Source organism: Nomascus leucogenys, chromosome 12 (assembly GCF_006542625.1).
Source record: "Nomascus leucogenys isolate Asia chromosome 12, Asia_NLE_v1, whole genome shotgun sequence".
NCBI lineage: Eukaryota > Metazoa > Chordata > Mammalia > Primates > Hylobatidae > Nomascus > Nomascus leucogenys.
The window spans coordinates 43,486,713-43,505,736 of NC_044392.1; the positions used below are offsets into that span (position 1 = coordinate 43,486,713).

Below are 19,024 nucleotides of genomic sequence, written 5' to 3' on the forward strand. Positions count from 1 at the left end.
TCTCCTTGGTAAGGAAGGATTGGAATTTCACAGTACAATATTCTCAAGGCTAAGTAGGGAGTGCTCATGAGAAAACTGTTCATGTGACTCCTTATGAAGCTCAAATTTTGCGCTGGTGTAATGTTTTCCATGCAGGGGCAGCAAAGTGCAGTGATGTCTAGTAACCCTCATGATACTTCCCATGCCCGGCCAGCTCATAGGACAGCTCCTCTTTCCTCTTCCTTCACAGGTCCTGTACCGAACTATTTATTCTGACATTATGAGAATGTGGGCTTTCAACATGAATATGTGTCCAGTGACCCTACTTTGGGGCACAATGGTGCCTGGGCAAAGCTAATTAGCCTTTGGAAGTGAGCTAGCCTCTTTGCAGGGTGCTTCCAGAGTGCTTCTGAGGTGTGACCCTGTAAGTTATTTGCTTTCCTGTCACTTATGATTTCCCATTTAAAAGAGGAACATGAATGTGGATTAAGCAAGATTAAATTAATTAAACATTCAGTTTTTAAAAGGAAGAAATGAAAACTGATCATCCTAGCCAAAAAAAAAAAAAAAAAAAAAGCATAGATCTAGTTAACAAAGCTACCAAGAAAAGACCCAACTATCTTGTACAGGGTCCCACAGCTAGTAAGTTACTGAGTGGGAATTGGAAGCCAAGTCTGCCTGCATCCAGAACCCATGCTCATAGCCTCTGCACTGTAATGCTGTTTTTTTTTTTTGGAAAAAAGAAAAAATTATACCTTAAGTTTTAGGGTACATGTGCACAACGTTCAGGTTAGTTACATATGTATACATGTGCCATGTTGGTGTGCTGCACCCATTAACTCGTCATTTAACATTAGGTATATCTCCTAATGTTATCCCTCCCCCTTTCCCCCACCCCACAACAGGCCCTGGTGTGTGATGTTCCCCTTCCTGTGTCCATGTGTTCTCATTGTTCAATTCCCACCTGTGAGTGAGAACATGCGGTGTTTGGTTTTTTGTCCTTGCGATAGTTTGCTGAGAATGATGTTCTCCAGCTTCATCCATGTCCCTGAAAATGCTGCTTTTTACAGATGGTTCCAGGAAAGTCCAGAAAAGCAAAGGTAGAAGTTCCAGGGCAGAGCACACCAGGGATACAAGGACAGCTAGGGCTGATTTTGCTGCTAGCAAGATGTGGGCAGCCAGTCTGGGTTCAGCCCGGGCACCCTAGACAGGGAGGCTTGCTGAGTTTCCTCCCTGTGGACTCCAGTCTTTGGGCTGCCATCATCTGTTCTCTGTCCTCTTGGATCCCTCATTGCAGATACCTGGAGAATTAAAAACCATTGCAATTTTGTCATGACCCTGAGGGAGGCCACAGCCCAGGTGTCCTGTCTGCCCTGCAGCATCCACAAGGGCCCAGGCTGACAGGGTTGGTGCTGGAGTTTTAAGTCCTAAGTCCTTAGGACCTCTTTTCTGTGAGTGATTGGATTTTTCTTTGCCATAAACAATCCTAAGATTGGTGATATAAAAAAAGTATTAATAATAACCAACCATAAGTAATGGATCTATTAACAGGAGATGTGACTCAACATCTACAGTTATAGAGAGCTTATGGTCTCTGGGGCAACCTATTCTGTCTTTTTTTTTTCTCATGATGGGTTTAAATTTTTTTTTTATACAGTCGTTCCTTATTATACATGGATACTCAGTTCTTGCATATGTGAAAAATGTGCCCTCTGTATTTGGTTGAAAAATAATCTGCGTATTAGTGGATGGACCTGCCAAGTTCACACCTGTGTCAACTGTAGTTTCCATACGTACATGGTGTTTTCTCCTCAGAAATCCCACAAAACAATTTTATTTTAAATGCCTGAAGACAGTGCTTATGTTCCCTGAACCCCAAGTCCTGAGTCTATTTCCCATATGACATAATGTTGAGCTTCTCCTCCATCTTGGTCACCGTTGGGGAGGGAGAAGGGACACAGTGAGAGCAACAGAAGGGAATCAAAGCGATTATTTAGAGGTGTTTGCAGATGTACACAAGAAAGAGCAACCAAACCCATCAGAACCCTGTGTTCTAGATCAATTGCTTATAAAACATCGGCCTGGGAGAGGCCCAGTCATTCTGTAACTGTCTCAGAATGTCAGTCCCAGCCACCAGAAAACACAATGTGGACAAGGAATAAAGCCAAGAGATGGCATTTCTGGTGAGTCTAAAGGCTCAGTGATGTTCTGTCTCACAATACAATCATTCATACATTCATTTGTTGAGTCAGCAATCATTTATTGCATGCTAAGCACTAGATGTATAAGGGGGAGCAATTTGGATGGTTTTCTACTCTCACAGAGCCATAATTGACATACTCAACTATTTACCCAAGGGGTTTCAGCTTGATTCCAAACCAGCAGGACACGAAGCTTGCCCTTCCTGAGAGGGCCCTCAGAGTGTCTTCTAGCTTTTGTTGTGTGTCATGTATTGACGTTCTCCAGGCAGGTATCTACTTCCGCACAGCTTTGGGCTTCCCCAACCTGTGCCTCCCATTCCACCTCCCTCTTCTTGGCAGTCCTCTTCTTGATAACCTCTTCTCAATTCCCTAAACCCTCAGCTTCTGAAACTTCTTCCTTCACTCTCTTCTCATACCCTGGTTTGTGCTTGGTCATTGCCCAGAACAGCTTCTCTGACTCAAGCACTTCTCTCCCAATCTCTGAACAACTTCCTATACCTTGAACTTTCTAACACTCTCCTTTTCCCCAGCACCTCCTCACTGAGGTTCCCTTTCCCAGAACTTATTTCTGTTTTCACTTTTCATCAGCCCATGTCCTGATCTTCTCTAAGCCTCATACACCAGTTGGGCGGGCCCCTCAGCTTGAACTCTGGCTTTGTGGGCCTCTCACACCAGCCTTCTGTCTGCAGCCTGAGAAGATCCCACAACTGGGCACGTGGATGCTGCTTACAAATGCAAGTTTTTCTACCCAGTGCTGAAAACAGATAGTTTACTTATCTTTTTTCAGACTCGCTTTCCTTTTAGTGATTATTTCAGACCTTTACCACTTTTTAGAAGCTGCCAGCCAATACAGCCTCCTTGCTCACGTTAAGTAACTTTTATCCTCCAAACATAGTAGGTTTCAGGTAAGTTCTTCTACCTCCTATTGAAGTCCTCCTCTGCTCTCTCTGGTGCAGTGGTCTCTTAATGGGTCTTAATGACCCATTACTGGTCTTCTCCATCCCAATTCCTCCTCAATGCTACAGCCAAAATACACACCTTAAATGTGTAACACTCTTCAGTGGCTTCTTGTGTCCTGTGAGATAGTGTCCTTCCTGGCTAAAAAGCTTCCTTTTCCTTTCTTCATGTTCTCACGCCTGTTCATAAAATACTATATTGGGGGGAAAGTTTTCTTTTTCTTTTCTCTTCTTCTTTCACTCAATTTTCCACATGGAATGGGGAAAATATATTTCTGAATCATGAAGCCTCTGTTTGCTAATGGGTTTGTCTGCCTTCAAGCCACACAAAGTCTTTTCTTTTCCAAGGATAAACTCAGTTGTGCACATCTGGCTCCTGAAGAATGGAGGTAAATGCATAGAGCCTTAGATCCCAGTGGCAGTCTAATGTAGCTTCATCAACAGTAAAGATGATATTTTGAACCTTTTCTGAATTCTGTACCTATTACTGTATCACTTCAGAATCTAGAGAGGGAAGGATGTGAATAGTTAGCATTTACAAACCCATTCATGATAGACCCTCCATTATCTGGCTCTTGTTGCTACTTGCATATCATCTAGTATCTTTACCTTTCAACATCAATAACCCCTGGCCCCTGATCACTAAGCAGGCTGTAATCCAGTCATTCCAAACTACCTGTGGTGCCTTAAATAAGTAATACTGTTTCACTTGTCTGCATATGCATAGCAAAATCTTTTCCTATTCTGATTCTCCACTTAATTCATCCTGAACCCCTGCTCAAGTATCATCATTGCTGTGAAGTCTTCTCTGATTAGCTCCAAACATAGTAACCATATCCTCCAAAGTTTCATTTCTTTTTTTTATTTTACAGATGGGATCTCACTCTGTCACTCAGGCTGAGGTGCAGTGGCCTGATCACAGCTCACTGCAGCCTCAAACTCCTGGGCTCAAGCAATCCTCCCACTTCGGCCTCCCAAAGTGCTGGGATTACAGATATGAGCCACCTTGCCTGGCCTCCAAAGTTTCTTATACTTTTCTCTCTTAACAGCAGTTTCCACATTATTGCAATTACTAGACCGCATACTTTTACAGTGCAAAACTATCACGTGTTCCTTCATGTACTGCCTCCACCCATCACATTGCCTGACATTCATGAGTGCTAAAAACTTTTCATTGAATACAATATTAAGTAAATGAAGAAATGCGGGATTAAAAATGAATGCCTACAATGAACCAAGCTTTCTGCTCAGTCACCTGAATATTATAAAGAAGCAAAAATTATCACTGTAGAGCAACAATTACCCGGCTTGGAATGCAGGGATTATGTCAGCATACAAAGTTGATTGCTTGATCAATCTGGAGTAGAATAGCTCATGAATACAGCAAAGCAGAGGGGCCTGAGAGGGTCTTACTGCTTCATCTCTGTCCATCATGTCTTAGACCTACAGACAACTTGAGTTCAATTATTATGATGCCCCTCACCTCAAGGATCTGTTTCCATCCAGCTTCCAAAGATGGGCATACACCAGCACAAGCACAGAAAAAAAAACAAATCTGTATATTGGACCCTCTGCTTAGCACTGAGAAAGCAGGTTTGAAGACAATAAAGCCAGGCCTATATGTGGAGATTGGCACCATGACCCTGGATTATGGTTTATCGGATATGCCTCCAAGGGCAACTCTGCATTTATCCTATGGCCTCTGGCTTCCAGATTTTCTAGGCACTTCCCTCTGGGGAAAAGGAATCAAAATTGGCTTACTTCCCTTGCAAACCATCCTTGGAGATTAAGTACTGGCTTGTCTTCTACTGAGAGATGGCCATATTTTTGGCACCTGCCTTTCCTTGTGGGAGGTGTTTCCTCTGTTTACATAGCAAAGGGGCTGTAGCAGAGACAGATGGAGCTGGACTTACAGCAGAACCAAGTCATGATAGCCTGTTTCTGTTTTGTTTTCAGCATTTTTCTGCCAGTTCTGGCCACCTCCTTTCCTCTGGAACATGCTGATTTCAGCAAGTCCAGCTCTGTCAGCTCTGCCCCCCCGAGTCTATTGGTTTCTGATCATCTGATGATGCTTTGACTGCACTCAGGACCTGTCTTTGTCCCTCCTCTTAACATACTTGCAGCTAAAACTAAATATTGCTGCTTAGGGACCTACTTCTAGCCTTAAATTTCAGCTCATCCTCTTCAGCTGCCTTGGTCATGGCTCTGCTATTCTCCTTGATCCTTGGTGAGTATCTCTGCACCTGTTGGTTTAGGCTTCAGAGTTTTCTGGAAATTTGATTAGGAGAACTTTCTCCCTGCCAACCTGGAATAGATTTAGATGTTTTTCAAGGATGAGCTTCTTCCTCCTTTCTACATTTGGTAAGTATTCTAATCCTTAAAAAGCCACTTAATCCATACACATTTGTAAGTCACTTTAACAGATTTTTTTCTATTTTCTTATATTTGTAATAACAGAGTCATGATAGTTTATCCCATTTCTCTTTTTACATAAGTGTTCCTAAATGTACTATTGGTAAGAAGACAAATGAATGGGCACCGGGTAGCAGCAAGTAGAGCCAGGAAAGGAAGTAGAACTACAAGAAAATCACCTTTCATTGATCATATTGTCTGGTTTCCTCTGAAGAGTGTTTCATATAATGTTTTTCTAATTTTCTTCAGTTTCTCATTGCTTAGAGTAATCTAGAGATTAGTCTAGTTAATCTGGTGATTGTGGAGCCAAGGAGACCTGGATTTCAATCCTGCCATTTTGATTTCTTAGCGGTGTGAATTCGTAGGTTACCATACCTCTCTGAACTCTTGCTCTCTCATCTATGAAGTGCGGATAATATTATGTTCCTCAGAAGTTTTTAGGAGTATTTTTTTAAATTTTATTATTATTATACTTTAAGTTTTAGGGTACATGTGCACAACGTGCAGGCTTGTTACATATGTATACATGTGCCATGTTGGTGTGCTGCACCCACCAACTTGCCATCTAGCATTAGGTATATCTCATAATGCTATCCCTTCCCCCTCCCCCCACCCCACAACAGTCCCCGAAGTGTGATGTTCCCCTTCCTGTGTCCATGCATTCTCATTGTTCAATTCCCACCTATGAGTGAGAACATGCATTGTTTGGTTTTTTGTCCTTGCGATAGTTTGCTGAGAATGATGGTTTCCAGTTTCATCCATGTCCCTACAAAGGACATGAACTCTTCATTTTTTATGGCTGCATAGTGTTCCATGGTGTATATGTGCCACATTTTCTTAATCCAGTCTATCATTGTTGGACATTTGGGTTGGTTCCAAGTCTTTGCTATTGTGAATAGTGCCACAATAAACATATGTGTGCATGTGTCTTTATAGCAGCATGATTTATAATCCTTTGGGCATATACCCAGTAATGGGATGGCTGGGTCAAATGGTATTTATAGTTCTAGATCCCTGAGGAATTGCCACACCGACTTCCACAATGATTGAACTAGTTTACAGTCCCAGCAACAGTGTAAAAGTGTTCCTATTTCTCCACATCCCCTCCAGCACCTGTTGTTTCCTGACTTTTTAATGATCACCATTCTAACTGGTGTGAGATGGTATCTCATTGTGGTTTTGATTTGCATTTCTCTGATGGCCAGTGATGATGAGCATTTTTTCATGTGTTTTTTAGATGCATAAATGTCTTCTTCTGAGAAGTGTCTGTTCATATCCTTCGCCCACTTTTTGATGGGGTTGTTTTTTTCTTGCAAATTTGTTTGAGTTCATTGTAGATTCTGGATATTAGCCCTTTGTCAGATGAGTAGGTTGTGAAAACTTTCTCCCATTTTGTAGGTTGCCTGTTCACTCTGATGGTGGTTTCTTTTGCTGTGCAGAAGCTCTTTAGTTTAATTAGATCCCATTTGTCAATTTTGGCTTTTGTTGCCATTGCTTTTAGTGTTTTAGACATGAAGTCCTTGCCCATGCCTGTGTCCTGAATGGTATTGCCTAGGTTTTCTTCTAGGGTTTTTATGGTTTTAGGTCTAACATGTAAGTCTTTAATCCATCTTGAATTAATTTTTGTATAAGGTGTAAGGAAGGGATCCCATTTCAGCTTTCTACATATGGCTAGGCAGTTTTCCCAGCGCCATTTATTAAATAGGGAATCCTTTCCCCATTGCTTGTTTTTGTCAGGTTTGTCAAAGATCAGATAGTTGTAGATATGCGTAGGACCCTCTGAGCCAGGTGCGGGATATAATCTCCTAGTATGCCGTTTTTTAAGCCCGTTGGAAAAGCGCAGTATTAGGGTGGGAGTGACCCGATTTTCCAGGTGTCATCTGTCACCCCTTTCTTTGACTAGGAAAGGGAACTCCTTGACCCCTTGTGCTTCCCAAGGGAGGCAATGCCTCACCCTGCTTCAGCTCGCATACTGTGCGCTGCACCCACTGTCCTGCACCCACCATCTGGCACTCCCTAGTGAGATGAACCCAGAACCTCAGATGGAAATGCAGAAATCACCCGTCTTCTGCGTCGCTCATGCTGGGAGCTGTAGACTGGAGCTGTTTCTATTCAGCCATCTTGGCTCCACCCTCAAGAGTATTTTTTTATAAGATAACTAATATAAGGCATCTTACAATGCCTGGTAAATCCCTATGCTAATCAATCACATCCACTTTTATGTCTTGATGATCTAGTGCATCACCAAAGCCCACACAAGCCTCTCAACTGGACACTTTCGTGTCCAATGTAAGGTACTGACCACATCTTAAACATCCATGCATCCCCCACATCACTCAACAGCTAGTCTTGCCCCTCATGGATATACTACTGGGTCTCCCAGGCTCATCTGCACTTCCACCTGCTTCATGAAACCTTTCTGGCCTGTGCTTTCTGCAGTTACCCACCCTACTGCAGAGCTTCCAAGTCACTTACTGGCTATATCACGTTTGCACCTGCATATCAGGCTTGCCATGCTCACTTTCCTTCACATGTACACATGTTGGGTTGGGGGTTATGCAATGATTCCCATATGTATAATATAACCTTGAGTTTTGGACAGTTGCAGAAAAGGCCTCATTGAGCCTGAGAGTGGCCACATTCTGAAGATTAAAGGAATGAGAGTAATGAAAAGTTATTTGGAAACCAAGAAAAGAAAATATTCCAGGATAAACCACTGAACTACTTGAATCTGCCTGAAAAACTGTAGGCTGGAGGTCCAAAGATATTTGCTCCTTCTGAAAAATCCTATAAGATAGGGGTGGTGGGTGTTTTGCAGCTGAAAATGCACAGGCCTCAGGGACTCCTGGAGTTTACAGGGCCCAGGACTCTCTACAGCATTACGAGGGACCTTATGGAGAAAGGAGTCCAAATATACAGAGATCCTGTAGGAAGAAATCCACATGTTTTAAAGATAGGCTGGTACTGGAATCTGGAGGTTTGGAACTACATAGAGAGCTACTTCCTGAGCTATTCATCTAAATCAGCTAAAACAGCCTGCAAGCTGATAATGAGGTTTATATTTTTAAATGGTAGGAAAAAAACAAAAGAAAAATACTATTTTATGACACACGAAAGTGACAAAAAATTTAAATTTCAGTGTCTAATAAATAAAGGTTTAATGGAACAGAGCCGTCCTCATTTGCATACATATATGTGGCTGTTCTCAGGCTACAGTGGCAGAGCTGAGTGGTTGCAACAGACACTGTATGGCCCACAAAACTGAAAATATTACTGTCTGGACTTTTACAGTAAGAGTTTGCTTACCTGGTCTAAATGCTGTGCCAATGAACACAGGCATATCCTGCCCCTTTGCCCTAATTTCTGCACTGCCCACCATGGCATCTTTACCTCCACTGGCCATTGCATCTTCTCAGTGGCCTCCAGCACTCTTTCCTGTTGAGCCAAGAGGCTGTATCACCACACTTTTACTTCAGGCAGTAATAACCAATCAATCTAAATAGATATAGAAATAGAAAACCAATCTATCCACCATCACATGTGAAGAAAGCAGGCTGAACCAGTTAGCTGTGGTAGAATTGATCTCTGTGATTCCTAGCCAGTGTCCCTCTGTCCTTGGAGGATGGTCATCCCAGAAGAAGAAGGTCCCAACAGGACTAACATTGGAGGCTCTGCATCTACCACTCTTGTCTCACACAGTTCTGTGAAGGCCTTCTAGAGTCATGTTCTTTGAATAAAGCCTTGGAAATTGACCTCACTCATTTCCTTCTTTCTTCCCCAGCCATTTGCACCAGACCTGGATTCCTAGGTAAGATTTTTGGGGGTTTCTGAGAGGGAGGCCTCAAGCTCAGGAGAGGGGAAATTTTGAAGCTTCTTGAGCCACAGAGAAAGACTGGTTCAAAACAGGCCCAGCAGACTTCCTTTCTGGCTTCCTACCTCACCCACTCAGTCTTGTGTGGGCAGATTTCCACCTCCAGAATTTAGAAGGGTTTGGGTGGTTTATCCTGGCAGGGGGCACCTCTCCCCACTTGGTTTCTGTGGCCACTTGTCCAGCATCCAAGTAAGAGCTAGGTTCATTTCAGGTCTAGAATGCACTTCTCTGCCTTATGGGCATACCTGAAAAATGAGCTTCCTTTTAGTTTCTTCCTGTTGGTTTCCAGCATATCCAGGTCCCCCTGCCAAGATAATGGTATCTTTGTTTGAATTAGAAATGCATTGTTGCTTGCAGCACATAGCTTGACCAGCAGAGTATAGGCTGGATTTCCTGCTTGGGGAGTCTTTGGGTAATGCACAAATTATAAACCCAAGGAAAGGGTGCACAGAGAGAATGAGTTTATAGAAGAAGGAGGCTATAGGTTGTGGATTATCAGTTTCTTGTATATTAGCCCTCCGGTCTCCCCTTCTGTTTGATCATAGAGACTTTACCACAGAGGGGCAGCCAGAAACATTGCTATTGGTGTGGAGAATCCTATACCCTGATAGATGCAACCTTCCTGGGTTCTCATCTTGATATTCAGATTATTCTTTTCTCAGCCCTTCTGTTTCCTCAAGCTGAATTTCTTGTTTTTTTAAAAAAAAAATTGTTTTTTTATTTGTTTCTTCTTTCCCTGAATTTCTTGTTTACTTATTTTTTGTTTTTTGTTTTTTATTTATTTCTTCTTTCTCATGGCTATTTTAGTCTTCTACCCCATAGAAAATGAAAATCGATGAAAAATTGAGGATTTTGCAATCAGCAAGGAAAGAAAATATCCTGTTAATCCTGATAGCTAGTATTTCCTGGAGTACACAATAATGCCAATCCAAACTCTAATGTCAGATACAATGACCCCCAAATTATTTATGGTTCATGCTACTCATGAAGATAAAAACATTTCTGGATAACTGCTCTTAAATTATATTTTAACCCAGATCTATAAGCCTTAAACTCAGTTGTGTGAAAATGAAAAACTTGTCTTAGTTTTTTATGGTTTATATAAAAGCCTTATTTTTTATGGTTAACTTTTAATTGCTATCTCTAGCCTCCATTTTTATATTTTTTTCTGAAAAAAATTTAAGCAAAGGAAAGAAACAAAACAACAAATGCATTAACTAAACACAAGCTTCCTGATGCAGTTTAAAATTAGCCAGATTAGGCTGGGCGCAGTGGCTCACACCTGTAATCCCAGCACTTTGGGAGGCCCAGGTGGGCGGATCACGAGGTCAGGAGATTGGTACCATCCTGGCTAACACAGTGAAACCCCGTGTCTACTAAAAATACAAAAAAATTAGCCAGGCGTGGCGGCTGGCACCTGTAATCCCAGCTACTTGGGAGGCTGAGGCAGGAGAATGGTGTGAACTCAGGAGGCTGAGCTTGCAGTGAGCCGAGATCGCACCACTGCACTCCAGCCTGGGCGACAGGGCGAGACTCCATCTCAAAAAAGAAAAAGAAAAAGAAAAAGAAAAAGAAAAAGAAAAATTAGCCAGATTATAGTTTTCTCACTGAACTACTTCTCTTGGACTGATTCTAAACTCTGAGGACTTTGTGTGCAGTTGTGACAAGGCAGTCTGTGGGAAATCTGGTCCTCAGCAGTCATGTTCCATCCATGCATGCAATCTGAGTCATCCCATGTGGCCCATGTTGGCCCCTATTAAGCTGTTCATCTTCCAATAGGCCATAGACTTCCGGTCCAAACGTGGTCTCACCTGGTGCACCAGAACTCTCTCAGCTAACTGTCTCTCTCCATGTAAGCATGGCAAATTCAGACTCTGCTCTATTGTTCTGAGGATGCAGGAGGCTTGGTAGGATTGCCAAGCTTAATATAAGCTTCCTGAGGGCAGCAATGCTATCTCCCTTGTTCATCACTGTTCTCTGAGATCACTAACAAACAAACAAACAAAACAGAAATGTAGTACGCACGTAACAAATGTTTGCTGTCTGATAGGCTCTTCCCTGGTCTCCCTACACAGCCATCTCTACTCTCCTTGCATGTCTTGGTGGAAGGAAGAAAATTTCTGTTAGTCTTTTCTTTTTTTCTCTTTTTTCGAGATGGAGTCTCGCTCTGTTGCCCAGGCTGGAGTGCAGTGGCATGATCTCGGCTCACTACAACCTCCAAATCCTGAGTTCAAGCGATTTCTGGCTAATATTTGTATTCATTTATTTATGTTTTTTAGTGGAGACACGGTTTCACCATGTTGTCCAGGCTGGTCTTAAACTCCTGACCTCAAGAAATCCATTTGCCTCAGCCTCCCAAAGTGCTAGGATTACAGGCATGAACCATCGCACCCCACCTCTGTTAGCTTTTGTACTTCCAGAGTTCTAGTCATGAAACTGAACCAAGTCCTAGATTTCTCACAACTTATCTGGAGACTCCATGGATCCTCTCTTATGCTTCTAGTCCCTGGAATTAGACCAGACTCTTGGGGCTCTGAGACTCTGACTCTTCCCTTTCCCAGTGCTCTGTATTTCTCCTGAGGTGGGCACTCGAACAAAGAATAATTTCATAGGAAGCAGCAAGTATGGGCATGGATTGGCCACTGAGAGTGAGAGATAGGCTGTTCAGCCCAAATTGTACACACTCTGCCTCAATCTGGCTGCCACGGAGAGAGACAGAGTCACGAAGAAGAAAAACGCAACAGATACTCTCTTTATACCTCTGTTCTGGCCTGGGGCTTCCACTTTTGGACAATGTAGCCATAGGACCACAATTTTCATGAGGATGATTTTCCTCATCTGTGAAACAATGGGGTGGACTTTATGATCTCCTTAGGGCCTTCTGATTCTGACCACCAGAGAATCTAAAACTCTGCTGGATCTTCAACCAACCTCTTTTCCTTAATCTTCAATCTGAAAATGCCAGCAGTCATGTCCAGGTATCTTGAAGTAGAGTTTCTTGGCAGGATACCATTAAGGCTGTAGCAGAACCAGAACTCAGAGACGGAGTTCTGAAGCTCCTCTTCCTTCCCCTTTCTTCTGATCCCTCATTTCTAGTTCCCCAACACTCTACACCATTTGAATGGTGGAAGAGTCCCAAATTGACTGAGTACATGCCTAAGGACCCTCTGAGCTCCTCTCAGGCCTCTAGCTAACAACCTGTCTCTTTGCAGAGTCTCCATCTGGAGTGCGGCTGGTGGGGGGCCCCCACCGCTGTGAAGGGCGGGTGGAGGTGGAACAGAAAGGCCAGTGGGGCACCGTGTGTGATGACGACTGGGACATTAAGGACGTGGCTGTGGTGTGCTGGGAGCTGGGCTGTGGAGCTGCCTACGGAACCCCCAGTGGTATTTTGTATGAGCCACCAGCAGAAAAAGAGCAAAAGGTCCTCATCCAATCAGTCAATTGCACAGGAACAGAAGATACATTGGCTCAATGTGAGCAAGAAGAAGTTTATGATTGTTCACATGATGAAGATGCTGGGGCATCATGTGAGAGTGAGTATGGCAGGGGTCCCAGACCACTTGCCAGCTGCCATACCCCTCATGGCCACTCTTGTTGGTCTTCATTCCCCACCATAGACTTTCATATAATGGCTAATTGGCCCCTCACCCCCCACATCTCATACTTTCCTAATTGTCAGTGCTGGAGATAAACAATATCCTCACCTAGAACTACAATTCCTACTTGGTTGAGCAAATGCTTTTATCTTAGTTTCAATCTATATGAGAACTTGTTTCTCTTATTTACACACATGCCAACATGCATACCACTAAACATTTGTTGAATAGAGTATACTGTAACTGGAGCTGGGCATGGAGTTATGGGGGAATAAATGAGCTCACAAAGTATAATGTATGCTTTTTAAAAAATTGTTTCAGTTTTCCAGGAGTTTATCTTCTAGTCAGGTAGACAGGAGATACTCATAGGAAACTAACACAATCTAATAGACAGGTGGATAGATGATAGAAAGATACATAGACAAACAGATCTGTGTTCCTTTACTTCCCTCCATATACTTGCTTTCTGTGTATGAGTAGTCTCTTCTCTTTTGTTCATTAGATGGCGATGTGACTGAGGAGCTAGTCCATGGCTCCTCTTTGTCTCTCCACAGAATTTGTTTCTAGGGAAACAGTCACCTTTTGCCTTGACATTGAAGACTTAGTCCTATTTTTTAGAAAGATTGAGGGTTGGGAGCACTAATCTGAGATATTTAGTTCATAATGCCAACAATGAACCAAAAAGCATTTGGTGTTGGATATATCTTGTATGTTATTGTATTTATTTTTAAAAGTCTATACAAGATCTCTTGTGAGGATCAAATGACAAGTTGAACGTGAAAACAATTTGAAAAATTAAAATGCTACAGAAATGATAATGATTCAGCTTTGAATTTGGAAATTACATTTTCTTCACTGATTCCCTCATTCATTCTTTCAGCAGGCATCTATAAGGCAGTGTTAAGCACTTTATCATACCTTGTACTGAACACCAAGAACTGAGAGATGTGTCCATTGGGCCGCCTTTACTGAGAAGACCATGTTCTGGCAGGGAACAGACATACTCTCTTTCTTTCCCTCAGACCCAGAGAGCTCTTTCTCCCCAGTCCCAGAGGGCGTCAGGCTGGCTGATGGCCCTGGGCATTGCAAGGGACACGTGGAAGTGAAGCACCAGAACCAGTGGTATATCGTGTGCCAGACAGGCTGGAGCCTCCGGGCCGCAAAAGTGGTGTGCCGGCAGCTGGGATGTGGGAGGGCTGTACTGACTCAAAAACGCTGCAACAAGCATGGCTATGGCCAAAAACCCATCTGGCTGAGCCAGATGTCATGCTCAGGACGGGAAACAACCCTTCAGGATTGCCCTTCTGGGCCTTGGGGGAAGAACACTTGCAACCATGATGAAGACACATGGGTCGAATGTGAAGGTAATGCCTGTGCGTCCAGAGACTAGGTTTATTCACGGATTTAATTATGTGGAATCTCATTCAAACAGTATTTACAAAGAGCTACTAACGCACCAAAGGACCATTGCAAACTTATTTAACTGGGCAGATAATTAATTCCTTTGTTTTTGAAATGGAGATAATAATACCCAACTTTGTATCTGAAAATGCTTTAAATATTAAGCACTATATTAATGAACTCTTATTATTTTGAATTCTATATTGTAAGAACAAGGTACATCTTTCTATATATCTGTTAAGTTCTTCAATTTTTAAAACTTCTTAGAATGTCATTTATAAATATTAGATTTATAAAATAGATGGGGAAGTGAAAAGATCCTTGTGAGGGAAATCGACCTGGACAACAGCAGTTAGAACTTGATGGAGAGATACAGAAAGAGCTCTAATCACAGAAATACATGTGGAGAGTTTCAAATGTGCTGATGGGGCTTGGTAAGGATGTAGATGATCTTCTTGGCCAGGTGCAGTGGCTCATGCCTGTAACACCAGCGCTTTGGGAAGCCAAGGTGGGAGGAGCACTTGAGCCCAAGAGTTTGAGAATAGCCTGAGCAACATATGGAGAACCCTGTATCCTAAAAAATAAATAAATAAATAAATAAATAAATAAATAAATAAATAAAGCTGAGCTTTGTGGCATGCACCTGTAGTCCCAGCTACTCAGGAGGCTGAGGTGGGAGGATCACTAGGGCCCTCAAGGTTGAGGCTGCAGTGAGTGGTGATTACACCACTACACTCCAGCCTGGGCAACAGAGTGAGATGATGTCTCAAAACAAACATACAAAAAATACAAAATGAAAAAATTTTAAAAATAAATGATCTTATTTTTTCTCCTTTCCCTTCCTGTCTCCAACCCCTGACTTCCTCCCCCATCCTGCAGATCCCTTTGACTTGAGACTAGTAGGAGGAGACAAGCTCTGCTCTGGGCGACTGGAGGTGCTGCACAAGGGCGTATGGGGCTCTGTCTGTGATGATAATTGGGGAGAAAAGGAGGACCAGGTGGTATGCAAGCAACTGGGCTGTGGGAAGTCTCTCTCTCCCTCCTTCAAAGACCGGAAAAGCTATGGCCCTGGGGTTGGCCGCATCTGGCTGGATAATGTTCGTTGCTCAGGGGAGGAGCAGTCCCTGGAGCAGTGCCAGCACAGATTTTGGGGGTTTCACGACTGCACCCACCAGGAAGATGTGGCTGTCATCTGCTCAGGTAAGTCCTACAGATGGAGTTCATAAGGGCTGGCAAGGAGGATGATAAAGGAAGAGGAAATGATGGGGGTGTACTCTGGGGAAAAGGGTATTTCCACAAGCGCCATGAAGCTGCTCATAGCCATCACCTGCTCTGTACTTCCAGGGATGTGGCTGGAAGTCCAGACCCTGTGGTAGGCTTTATTCCTGGGGCTGGTGGGTAGAGGTAGGGCTGACACTATATAGGTATGGATCGTGAGAACATACAGGTATTGAATGTAAAAACAAGAGGTGTTCTGAAAATTATTTCATCAACATTTTTATATTAAACATGTTAAACATAAAGTGAGAGTCGGAGAAAATAAGCAACTCTTCAAAATCATTAAAATTGCTTTCAAATCATATAGCAGAACCATAATAAACCATCTTTACTCTCAACCCAAGGTTATTCTCTTAGATGACCCTAACCTTGAAACTTAAGTTAAACTATGAAAGATGGTTCTACCTCATTCCATTTGTCATCACTCCTAAATTTTAAATTAGTCTGTGAGAGTAGGACTACGGTAGGGAGCTTTTTGAGAATGCCCATGAGAGAGTCTTATCAGAGAGACTACAATACCAGCCCTGAACTGTAGACCTCTTCAGAGGATTGAAGGAAGAAGCCCTGTCGCAATTTGGGTTAGAAAATGCAAGTGCAGCCGCTGGGTGGCTGACTCAAAAGAGCCACCCATCTGAAGCCCCATTGTGTAATCAATGTGGGGCTACTTGGTTAAACCACTAACTCTGGAACTAGATAAGAACTGATAGTTGACCAAGGAATGTGGGAAGCAGTTAGTGCCCAGAGAAGAATAAATTCAGCTGCAGGAGGCTAGGGTCTGAGCCAGGCTGCTGCTACTTTGAAGCTGTGTAATGTTAGTCACTTAACTCCTCAGAACCTAAGTGTTTTCATGGGTAAAAATAGAAAGACACTTGTCCGGTTTACCTCAAAGACTTTGTGATTGTGTGAGGATAAGATATGTTAATAGATGTCAGTACTGTTTGTGACTCACATGGAGCTAGTTGAGTAAGTCCCTGGGATACTGCACCAGGTTCTGGCCTGGCTCACATCAGTGTGGGATCTGTACATGGCTTAGCTCTTTTTCCTATGTTGAGCCCCAGTCTTCTCCCTTAGCTAATGTGAGTTTCAACTGAATAATTCCTTTGTGGACTATACCCATCCTTACTGCATTTTCCTCTTCTCTTTACAGGATAGTATCCTGGTGTTCTTGATGCTTCACCTGGCCCCACTGGCCCTGCCTGCCCTCTGCTTGTTCTCCTGAGCCCTGATTATCCTCATACTCATTCTGGGGCTCAGCTTCAGCCACTACTCCCTCATTCCCTCAGGAGTCTGAACACTGGGCTTATGCCTTACTCTCAGGGACAAGCAGCCCCCATTGCTGCCTGTAGATGTGAGATGTTGAGTTCCCTCTTGCTGGGGAAGATGAGCTTCCACGTATCCTGCGCTCAACCCTGATCCTTTGACACTGGTTCTGGCCTTTCCTGCCTCTTCTCAAGCTGCCTGGAATCCTCAGGCGTGTCACTTTGATCAGATGTGCAGACCATTACTAAGGCAAGATCTATGTCTGCAAACATTAAAGGAATGAAACAATGAAAGGAACATTTGAAAGAAAATGTGGGTAAACAATTTCTTGCAACTTGGGGGAAAGTTTAGAATTCTTTTGATTGGATTACTTTTTTTTTTTTTCCCTTAAGCTTCAGGTGACCACAATAGCAGCACCTCACTATTCTGTTATTTCTTAGTGTAGGTAGACAATTCTTTCAGAAGAGCAGCATCCTATAATCCTAGACCTTTTCATGACCCTTAAAAATTGATGTTTCATCCTCTGATTGCCCCAATAAAAATCTTTGTTGTCCATCCCTATACAACCTGCCAACATGGTTGACATTTAACAAGAGGAATGTCAAAAATACATTTTACTTTATTCAAAAAAAATATATTGGTTACTGGGAAAAGGTCAAGAAAGAGGCAGAAACAGGTCAGGGAGGGCTAAAGTTGTTTCTTATGCCAAGTAAAAGCGAAAAATATCATTTTCACTTTATCAACTGAGACTTTGGGGCCTGTAAGCTTGAGGCAAGACAGAAATAAGAGAATCAAGACTCGATTGTAAAAATTGACAACTTTAGACTCTGAGGCTAGGCTGAGTACTTATTATATGGCTACATTTACACATTTACACTTATCTAATAAATCAGATTTCACAGTCTTAGCAATTGCCTCTCTGTGTGATATGCTCTTTTTGCCCACAGAGAAGCAGCTGTGTCAGATTCTCTGCGGCAATCTCTTAAACAAGGTTAAGTAGAAGAGAACCTTCCAGCAAATACAACCATATGTGTAAAAAGCTGTCCTCTGGGTGTGCAACTGTCTCCCAGTCTATTTCTGCTCCAGCCTGTGTACCCAAAGACAGTTCTGCTGCTCCTGCACTTCAGGCTAACACACTTCTAATAAGCCAACTCTAATGCCATGCCTTTCTAATCTGACAGTTTTTTGCTTTTCTTCTAACCAGTGTGTTTATGTTTCTAACCCAGAACCACAATGGTCTCTGGCTCCTTACTCAATTAATTCTGTCAAAACAGTTCAACCATCAAAGAAAGACAGAAAGTGGGAGGAGGGGTGCAGTGGGACAAGAGGAGAGTGGGAGGGAGAGAGCCCACCACTCAGCTGGGAGTCCAGAGGCAAAACTGTGTTTCCCTAAGTCACTGCCTGTCCTAGAGGATTCATTCTTAAAGCACTAGGTTTTAATGAAGGATGAAAAAACACTGAAGAGAGAATGAATTTCTGACATTGTAAAGCTGAAATGATGGAATAATGGGGTCCTCTGAAAAGAGTCCCTAAGGAAATGCATGGAACTGATACTATTTGCTGACAAACTTGTCCATTCATTAGGTTTAGGGCATCCTTGACATGTTTACTCTGCATTATTCAGATATGAAATGTGAGACAGATTGCCTACAGAAAGAGCTAGACTCTTGAATACTGGCTATGGGATCCCATGACTGCTAATGACACTGGAGTGTGTTTCTGCATCCTAACCCGCAGTTCCATTGTAGCTCAATTTGTTTAATAAATATTTAAAAACTAGCAGGCGAAAATAGGTAGAGAAATCTTGCTTCAGAGAAGGGAAGAAAATGCTTTACCACATGGATCAGAGAACCAGAGGAAGCCCTTCCACAGAGATATATGAGTAAGAATGAAACAGATGCTCAGAGGGGAACATAGATGAGACACACAGAAACCCCAGAAAGTATTTTTGGTTTCTCATTCTTGTCTCTTCCTGGGGTCAAATGGCATTCCTGGCCTTGGGTTCTGTGACAAACTGCTGTATTGTACATAATAATTTTTTTGAAGTTTTTGATTGACTTATGCTTGTTT

At 42.7% G+C, this 19,024-nt stretch overlaps 1 protein-coding gene across 1 annotated transcript; it reads left to right on the top strand.

Moving 5' to 3' along the window:
• Nucleotides 1-2,296: 2,296 nt before the first annotated feature.
• Nucleotides 2,297-17,524, top strand: CD5L (CD5 molecule like). The gene is made up of 7 exons (XM_003258645.4): nt 2,297-2,449; nt 5,093-5,363; nt 9,330-9,356; nt 12,632-12,952; nt 14,038-14,379; nt 15,296-15,616; nt 16,842-17,524. Exons 2-7 carry the CDS (start codon nt 5,336-5,338, stop codon nt 16,844-16,846), a joined length of 1,044 nt encoding a protein of 347 aa, XP_003258693.1. The 5' UTR covers nt 2,297-2,449; nt 5,093-5,335; the 3' UTR covers nt 16,847-17,524.
• Nucleotides 17,525-19,024: the final 1,500 nt, after the last annotated feature.